The 9,788-nt window shown below is 40.2% G+C and overlaps 1 protein-coding gene across 1 annotated transcript in view; it reads left to right on the forward strand.

The window, feature by feature from the left end:
- The window catches only part of LOC126234597 (esterase FE4-like), an 89,314-nt gene extending 80,386 nt beyond the window's left edge, over nt 1-8,928 (forward strand). Inside the window, exons 10-11 of the mRNA XM_049943313.1 lie at nt 708-828; nt 8,581-8,928. Coding sequence (XP_049799270.1) covers nt 708-828; nt 8,581-8,734 — 275 coding nt within the window. The 3' untranslated portion in view covers nt 8,735-8,928. The remainder of the gene's footprint in view (nt 1-707; nt 829-8,580) is intronic.
- Nucleotides 8,929-9,788: the final 860 nt, after the last annotated feature.

The following is a 9,788-nucleotide window of genomic DNA, read 5'->3' on the forward strand; positions in this document are numbered from 1 at the left end:
AAGTTACATTCGTCCTTAAGTTTTGCACACCAGTAAAAGGTTGGTACATATGCGGCCCGAGGTACCGCGCCACAATGTCAGTATTTGCTTTTGATCACAACGTTTGACGACCACTAGTGCAGACGATATCATTAACCGGTCGGAAAGCCTAGTGACTAAAACGCAGGGCATTCTGCACGATCTTTCAAGAAGTTTTTCTTAATTTCGTGGAAAAAACATTCTGTAGTGACTATCTCCTATTCCTCGCCTCTCCCCTCTGGCCCTTTCCTCTCACTCTCACTCTCTCAGTCTTACACACCAAACACACACACACACACACACACACACACACACACACACACACACACACAAACGAACACTTTCGAGTTAAGGTATTTGTCCGCCACTCATTCACAAAAATAATTATCTAGCATTATATAATGGAAACAATATGAATAAAGGTGCTAAAAGGAAATTAGAAATATTAATTTGTGGAAGATGCCTGGTGGAAACAAGCATTCAAAAGTTTATTTCAAAAAAGGGAGCAAACAGTTGTGGTTGCTCTGTATCAGGATAAGGATCGCCTGACACGGAGCCAATTAGATAATATTTATAGATAAATAATTAAGTTTTTTTGCTGTAACAGAACATGAGCCGTTATAGTCGTAATGCTGCTAACGTCTGGCAAGTTGTATAAACGTTTTACATCTTTAAAAATAATTTTTCAGGAGCTGCCCATGCAGACGATATAACATATCTCTTCGGATCATCATCTCTCGACCCTAATGCAGACGGAGCTATTCTAAGGGATCAAATGACAGCCATGTTGGCGAATTTCGCAAAAACAGAGTAAGTTTTTATTTGGAAATTTACAAGTTCTTAAAGTAATAATATAGTACCGATAACTTACTTTCTTTAAATGTACTATAGACTTCAAGTCTTCCAGTGGATTATATATGTATCGTTTCATTTATTATATGGTGCATTACGTAGTGTAATCGAAAGTGATGTCCACGGAAGAAAAGCGCTAGTACGTAAGACAATGAAAATGCTTAATGAAGCAGACAGAGAAACAATAAAAGTACAAAGTGAACACTACCACTAAAAATTGCTTTGATATGTAGACGGGCAGACAGGAATGAAGAATTGGAATATTCAGACTCGCAAGGTGTGGGCTATTTATGCATGTAAGAGGTAGTGGATGGAAGATAAGAAAAGCTACAGCGTGGACTGGACTGTCAATGAACTCCTAAAATACGGTGTAGTTCTCTCCGTCTAAGATTGTCAAATACATTCAGTATGTTTCGAAAAAGAAGTGTCTTACCAAAAGTATGGCAACGAGCAAAAGTTGTACTGCTGTTTAAAAACTGAGATAAAAGTAACTGCAAGAATTTTGAAGTGCTTAGCTTTCTGGACGCGGCGTGCATAGCTAACGCCAGCATCCTGAGCAGCAGATTAAAAGTGATGTCACAGTGGTTATTAAGTGGGGAGCAAATGCGTTTCCGTAGCAGAACATTGAAAGCACATGCAGTATTTGTGACGATACAGATGAACGATAAACGTGCATAATTCAAACGAGATACCCACTTAGCATTTGTTGATCTGGAAAGGCGTTTGATACAGTTAATAGGGAAAAACTGTAGAGCACATTGGATGCACCCACTCCATTTAACAATACATTAACAAACCAATAAGGAAATAAAGTACCCAAGCTGCATATAAATGGAGAACTGGTAGCAGCAGTTCAGACAAGGATGTAGCGTTCTTTAATATGTATGTCGTCGGGTGGATTTTCTCTGGTGTTTTAGCAGATATTTGCAATTTTGTGTTTGAAATGTGCACCTGGGGTCAGCCCAAACACATGAGGCCCATCACTATTTACCTGCGATGTCTAGTGAAAGCGGGAAATGACGGTTTGTTTCTCACTGCAAGCAAAATAATTTTTAAAGTGTAACTTAATGAAGCCGTTTCGACAGAAGTGTCCTAAATTGTCTAGTGTGATATTCGGTTTAGCGACATCTATTAACAGGGACAATAAAACATTAAGAATAATCAGTAGTCCAACAACGGCTGAGTAGCGCTGCTGCATGGCGGTAGCGGACAGCCTATGTCATGGAAGCGTTCGAGTCATTGCTGCAGTATTGATTATTTTTAATGTTTTACTATTTCTGTTAATACATTTGCTAAACCGAATATCACACTAGACTAATTTGGGACACTTCTGTCGAAAGGCCTACCTAAGGTCCACTTTAAAAATCATTTTGATTGTTACAGGAAACAAAACGACGTTTTCCATTAACACTAGACGTCGAAGCAAAGTGGTGATGGGCATGTCCTATCCCTCTCATCTGGTTCAAGCCTCATTCACGTGTCTGTGAGAGTTAAAGGTAGTACGGAGTGTTAGAGTTGGTATTGATGTAGTTTTTGGTCATCTACAACATACCAGATGATGCTGGGAGCGACAATCATAGCACGCGCCATTACTCGTGTACTCGTTGACAGGTTGTCTACAATACGATACAGTACGTCCTCTTCGAATTCGGGGTGCGGCGTCACCTTGGAGCACCACATTCACACCTGCTGACGGTGAATGTAACCCCCCCCCCCTCCACCCTTTCTAGAAAGCCGTTCGGTAAGTGTGGCGAGAAGAGTATGCAATTGAGTAGAAATTTCCGGACATTGGATCCTGTTCAAAATACAGGGTGTCCCACTTAAACCGCCCTGATTTCAAAGACCCAGAAAAAAAACACAGTAGATAGGACACTAAAAATTCACCACATTGTAGAGCATCTCAAAGAATTTATTTATTTATTTTCAATACACCTCTACTTGTGGACCATTTGTAGCACGAAGAATATCGAGTCTATATTCAATTTCTTGCCAAGCTCTATGTAACATTTCCTCTGTTATTGTTGCAATCTCCTTAGTGATACAATCTCGCAACATAGGAATATCGTCCACTTTGTTTGCATACACGCGGTCCTTCACCAATCCCTACATGAAGAAACCAAGCTGCGTAATGTCGGGTGAAAGTGATGGCCAGGCAATGGGTCCTCCGCGTCCGATCCAACGATTGGGAAATTTCCTATCCAGGAACTTGCGAAAAGCCATTGACCAATGCAGCGGAGCTCCTTCTCGTTGAAAAAAGATGTTGGGTTGCAAGTCTTGTATCTGAGAGTACACAAACTGCTCCAACATGTCCACATACACTGACCCATTCACTGTTTGCTCCGCAAAGAAGAACTGTCCAACAATCCTGTTATACATTAGCCCGCACCAGACATTTAGTTTAGGGCTATCACGAACATATTCAATGACAACGTGCAGATTTTGCGAACCCCAGATCCGAACATTATGCCTATTAGCCCTCCCTGATAGATGAAAGGTTGACTCATTTGAGAATAAACATCTTTCCAGGAAGCTGGCATCCATATCAATACGCTGCATCATTTCTGCATCCGCAGCAAATTGTTGTCGCCATGGTTTGTCGTTCGGTGTCAGATGTGGCAGAATTCGCACTTCGTAAACACACATACGAAGACGCTGGTAGACTACACGATGCCATGTTGATCGAGGTACATCAAGGTGCCTAGATGCTTGAAGAATTGACTTATGTGGGCTTCTGAGAAGCGTTTGTCTGGTGTCCTCCACCGTCCTCTCTGAAACTCCGTAACGTGCACCGCCAGAATGTTTAAGAACAGTCCCTGTTGCCAGAAACTTTCTACACCATTCCTTAATTGTTTTCACATCAGGTGGATCACATTCAAACACACAACGATAATTTCTTTGCACAGTAACCGGTGATTTTGTTTCTGCAAACCACACTACTGTTTGCGTGCACTGCTGTGGAGTCACCAGTTTTCACTTCATGCGACCATGCTGCACTCTGGCGACAATACTTGGAACTTCTGACGCGGGAATATAAATTCTTTGAGATGCTCTACAATGTGGTGCATTTTTCATTGTCGTATCTACTGTGTTTTTTCTCTCCTAGGTCCTTGTAATCAGAGAGGTTTGAGTGGGATACCCTGTTATTATGTACAAGTCTTACCGCATGCCATATATATACGGCCTGGCATGCGGTAAGACTTGTACATATATATAACTTCTGTGCTAATTAAACCGAAAACGGCGCAATGTATCAAATTTTTCTTAACAATTATTTTTCTGTAGGGCCTATCTTGAACATCCTTAGAAGTTTTTCAGACTATTTCTGACCACACTGTATATTACGAATTACTGTGTAAAACGAAAACCAAGTTTCATGCAGGTATTAGAAAACATAGGGACAACTATCAATTTTGTATCTTAGGCAGATGATGTCACAATCTCAACAGGGAAAGAAAACGACCTGGAAAAGGAATTTACCTTCTAAGTAAAATAGTCAAAGACTACAATATTTATCTTCTAAATCAATACACAATACAAAATCTACAATACCGACAAAGATAACTAAGGTATTGGCATTTATATGATTGGATTTCTTAAGAACAAACATAGTGGTAGGCAATACCGTTGTAGAATAGGTAGCCGTTTGAATCATTTGGAATGTGATATCACATACGTCTACGGTAAGGACATAGGCAAGAAAGTAGCAAACTTTGGAAACATATGAGGAACAATAAACTGATATTAGATATAAAACACAAAAATATACGAATGAGGTTTCATAAAGTAAAGGCGTCCCCACATTACTCTACGGTAGTGAATCGTGTATATTTACAAACGACAAGAAAATGAGATCGAGACAGATGAAAAGAGATTTCTTAGGGCTGTGAAAGAATGTACCAGACTAGAAAAATTACGAAACAATGGAATTAGGGAAAAATTGAACATATTTACTGCAAGAATTAAAATTGAAGAGAACAAGACAAAATGGAGGATCATCTAGACAGAATGATCAGTGTCAGATTTCCTTACAAAGTTAGAAACTGTAACCCGCTTGCTGAGGAAGTCTGGAAAGGCCAATGAAGACTTTGGCACCGCGACGGACTAAAGCCTAATGTTTGAAGTGCAGAAGACGAAAAATGTGTGTTTTTTTTTTTAATTTTTTCAATTTCATTTTTTTAATGATTTCTTATTTGGCGGTCGACAGTCTGGTCGACAGTCTCTAGGATCTCTGCGTAATACCAGTTCATGAAGCTTTGTAAGCAGGCTTACAGGGAATAATTGGCGTTTTCAATAGTCTGCCGATCCAGGCTTTTCGACATTTCCGTGGCCCTTTTTCGTTACTCCAAGAAAGGTGCGACCATTCATGCCACGCTTCTTTGTATAGGTTCAGTATCCTTTTGTAGGCTGACTGAATTTTCTGAGTATCCTGCCTATAAACCGAAGTCTGCCATCTGATTTACCTACGCTTGAGCCTATGTGATCATTTCGTATTACTTCTCTACAAAGTGTTACACCTAGGTATTTGTAAAAGTTTACTGATTCGAGCTGTGAACTATTATTGCTGTAGCCATAAGCTACTGCTTTTCTACTTTTGTGAAGTGCACAATCTTGTATTTCCCAATATTTAAAACAATCTTCCAATGTTCGAAGCACTTTGAAGCCTTATCAAGGCCTTATTGGGTATTTTTGCAGCCTTTTTATTTGATAATTTCTCATACATAACTACAAAATCAGCAAAAAAGTCTGAAGATGCTGTTAATATTGTATACAATGCATGTTTGACCGGCCGGCCGAAGTGGCCGTGCGGTTAAGGGCGCTGCAGTCTGGAACCGCAAGACCGCTACGGTCGCAGGTTCGAATCCTGCCCCGGGCATGAATGTTTGTGATGTCCTTAGGTTAGTTAGGTTTAACTAGTTCTAAGTTCTAGGGGACTAATGACCTCAGCAGTTGAGTCCCATAGTGCTCAGAGCCATTTGAACCATTTTTTATCCATGTTTGACCATCACCTGTTTTTTTTTTTTATTTAAAACCCAAATATCGACCGGTTTCAGTCACAGACCACCTTCATAGGTTAGGGTTAAAGCACAAAATCACATCCATCATTACGTCTCATATGGAGACCATGAAATGAATTCCAGTATAACACGCAGGACTTTTAAAGGCAAACATATCAGTAACACGCGTAGACACAGCAGTACTGAAGAGAAGATCAGAGGTATAAGTCTGCTAGATCATTAATACACAATATAAACAACGAGAGGCCCAACTCACATCCCTGACCCACGCCTGAAGTCATTTCTGCTTTCGCCAATAAACGTTGATGTGGTGTCGATTCAAATGCTTTTCGAAAGTCAAAAAATACTGCATCCACCTATGTGACTTGATATACGACTTTCATGTAGGAAAACTGGAAGTATGGTGGTCAACAGAAGGACCCAGTTATTAATTTATGTATACCCTTGATACGTAGTCCCATCCAAACAACTGTCAGGTAGCTTCAGTTTCTATCTTTTGGAATCGGTTTTTCTTGTCTGCTACAAGAAATGCACCACTTCCATTTTCCGATAGCCTACCCTTTCCTAATACACTTTTTTTGTAGCTCAAAAATCTCACTGCTACTAATATATAATTTTAGTCGGTTTTCCGTACTTTGTGTTGTATAAGCCCGAAACTCTAGCATTTTGCTAAGTGGCAGATGGGGATATGTATTTCGAGTCTGATGAGAAGCTGCTTTTCTTTACATTTGTGGAAACATGTGGAGTGGAACTGATTGCAGGTGTTAAATAGCACTGAGGGCTGAACATTGAAACATTGTTTCACCAGTTGATTGGTTTTGAATTTGTGGCAAGAGGTGTTTTGCTGTCTTGGATGAGATGTAAGTGATGCATTTCAGGCAACGATAAGACTGGACCTGGGAGGTGTCAACATATTTTCTGCAAATATGAAGGAGGACACTATCGGCAATAAAACGACCAGTATTCAGAAGAAATGCGAATAAGGAATATGGGACTGAAGTTGTTACGGATACAAAGAACTCCGCACATCTTTAAGTCGGAGCTGGTGTCTAGATGCTGCTCAGTCTCCTCTACTGTGATATCAGAATCAACTCGTTTGATAGGAATTCTGAGGATCGGAGGGCGCCGACTAGCTTGGAGTTATTTAGGACGTGGGTGATTGTGAGCAAAATGCATGGGGAAAAAACGCTACAAAAGGGAGTTCATGTTTCAGTAGGGAATGTAAGTTACGGTCTAAGCATTTTATTCTGACAGAGTCTTTACCAGGCATTAGTTGGGGTATGTTTACGTAGGGCAGGTACTTTCTTCGTTATCTGAGCCCTGCCAAGGATTCCTCTCATAGGCCAACCTCTTCACCTCAGGCGATCAATTGTACTCTAGTCCTCAATAATTTGTTGTAAACTTCGGTTACACGATAAATCAGTCTAATCTAAAAGCCGTAAATTCAACTAAATACCTAGGTATTATAATTACGAACAACTTAAATTGGAAAGAACACATAAAAAATGTTGTTGCGAAGGCTAACCAAAGGCTGCGTTTTATTGGAAGGACACTTAGAAAATGTAACACACCTACTAAGGAGATTGCCTACACTACACTTGTCCGTCCTCTATTAGAATACTGCTGCACGGTGTGGGACCTTACCACATAGGACTGACGGAGTACATCGAAAAAGTTCAAAGAAAGGCAGCACGTTTTGTATTATCGCGAAATATGGGAGAGAGTGTCACAGAAATGATACAGGATTTGGGCTGGAAATCATTAAAAGAAAGGCGTTTTTCGTTGCGGCGGAATCTTCTCACGAAATTCCAGTCATCAACTTTCTCCTCCGAATGCGAAAATATTTTGTTGACACCGACCTACATAGGGCGGAACGGTCACCACGATAAAATAAGGGAAATCAGAGCTCGCACAGAAAGATAGAGGTGTTCATTCTTTCCACGCGCTATACGAGATTGGAATAATAGAGAATTGTGAAGGTGGATCAATGAACCCTCTGCCACGCACTTAAATCTGATTTGCGGAGTATACATGTAGATGTAGATTTTCCAATCTCAGTCATTCCGCACAGTTTCTACCCTCTACAACTCTCGCTAGTACCACGAAACTTGTCTTAATACAGTCCTGTCATACCGTCCCTTCTTCTTGTTCTCCATATGTTCCTTTTTTCATCAATTCTACGAAGAACCAGCTCATTCCTTATCTTATGAGTCCACTTAATTCAGTTATGATTCTTCTATAGGGATACTTTTGGGATATGTATATCAGGATTATAGTTCATAAGAAAGGTTCCATTTCTTGCGGTGTGATGCGTAACATGCATCTTCGTCAGTCGAATGAGATAAATAAGGTGAAATAGTCGAGCCTGATGTGAAGGAGCTCGCTGCACACAATACTAGTGTGGCTGTTGCAACTGCATGCGACGTTGGTGTGTGTGTGTCTCCTCTATATGGTATTGGTGTTGGTAATGTTCCTGTAATTCTAGAATATGCAGGATATCTCAAAATAGGTGAATGGTGAGCTAGGGAGTCGACAACTTTAGTAATGATGTCAGTGATTTTTTGTTATTTTCACAGTTAACAATGAGGAACTTCCAAGGTAAATGCGTATGATTCATTTCCAAGCATTTTCTTCCGAGGCGCTATCTGTCTACTCAGTGGTTATGTCTCTTTAATGGCAGGTCTTCTTGTTTCAGCAATCCAACACCAGAAGTGAGTTCACTGCTGACGGAAGATTGGATAGCGTACAACGAAACGTCGCCATTCTACCTGAGGATGTCCGCTCCACTCAGCTCAGGGATGAACCTCTTTGAGCCGTATATGAGCTTCTGGCATGACTTGCTGCCATAGACTCAATTCTGTCACACGACACAACCAGTCACTTGACAGAAGGCAACTAATCTCTAGTTCACAAACACTAGGTAGTGGCACAAACATATATTTACTACAGTATGTGTTGGCTCTTATAAAATCGTTGTTTGTGTTGTTTCTGGAGAAACCGAACACTGTCTGTATATTATCCGCAAATTCGAAATTAAAATAAATGTATTTGTATTGTACACGTGCCAGAAGTTTCCCGAGTAAAGTTTTAACAATACAGCACAAGAGTTTCTTGTGTCACAAATACTTCGTTTTTAAGAGGTCTACGTGCTGCAATAACAAGACTTTGCGGTTATGTTTTTCTGATGAGGTTTCTTCTAACTACTAAGATGATGGAGACGATTCAGAAAATATTGATTGCGTCACAGTATCTTGAACGGCACCGGCGCACACATTCCTGGATGGGCAGGATTCGTTCTTTAACGATGAGTGCAGTGGTTTCTCGAAGACGAAAACGGAACAGGATGGTTAGCTTCTGACGCGCAACCGGCGTCGTTGCTAACCAGCGAATAATTTCGCTATTTCGCCTGTATACTCAAAATGGCACATCAAAATTCAAAATAAAAAAACATCTCCACGACTAAAAGAAATCGGGAGCCAAAAAGTTATTGATGGTATTGTGAAATGTAAAAGGTATTTTTCACACACGAAACGCATAAATTATATTAAATCCAGAATTGGTAATAAAAATTAATACGAAGAGTCCTTTCTGTTATCGGGTGTCCTCTGTTATTGTACATGATTTTTTCAAGATTTTCATTTCTGCTGACTAAAGGTCGACATCGGCTACATAAGATTTGCTTTTAAAGACATATTGTGCCACACTGGTATCGGACTACTTGCGGACCTTCAGTGAGACACTGTGTGTTTCGTTACATGAACAGCCTGTAAAATATGTACTATAATCAAAAGTATTTACATGTAAGATGGTTCAAACCTCATTTTGTGCCAAGCACGCTAACATTAACCGGAACTTAGGACTCCGTGATGTTCGGTACTATTTCCGTTTCATCGTTTAAACCTC

The sequence above is a fragment of the Schistocerca nitens genome, chromosome 2 (assembly GCF_023898315.1).
Source record: "Schistocerca nitens isolate TAMUIC-IGC-003100 chromosome 2, iqSchNite1.1, whole genome shotgun sequence".
Taxonomy (NCBI): domain Eukaryota; kingdom Metazoa; phylum Arthropoda; class Insecta; order Orthoptera; family Acrididae; genus Schistocerca; species Schistocerca nitens.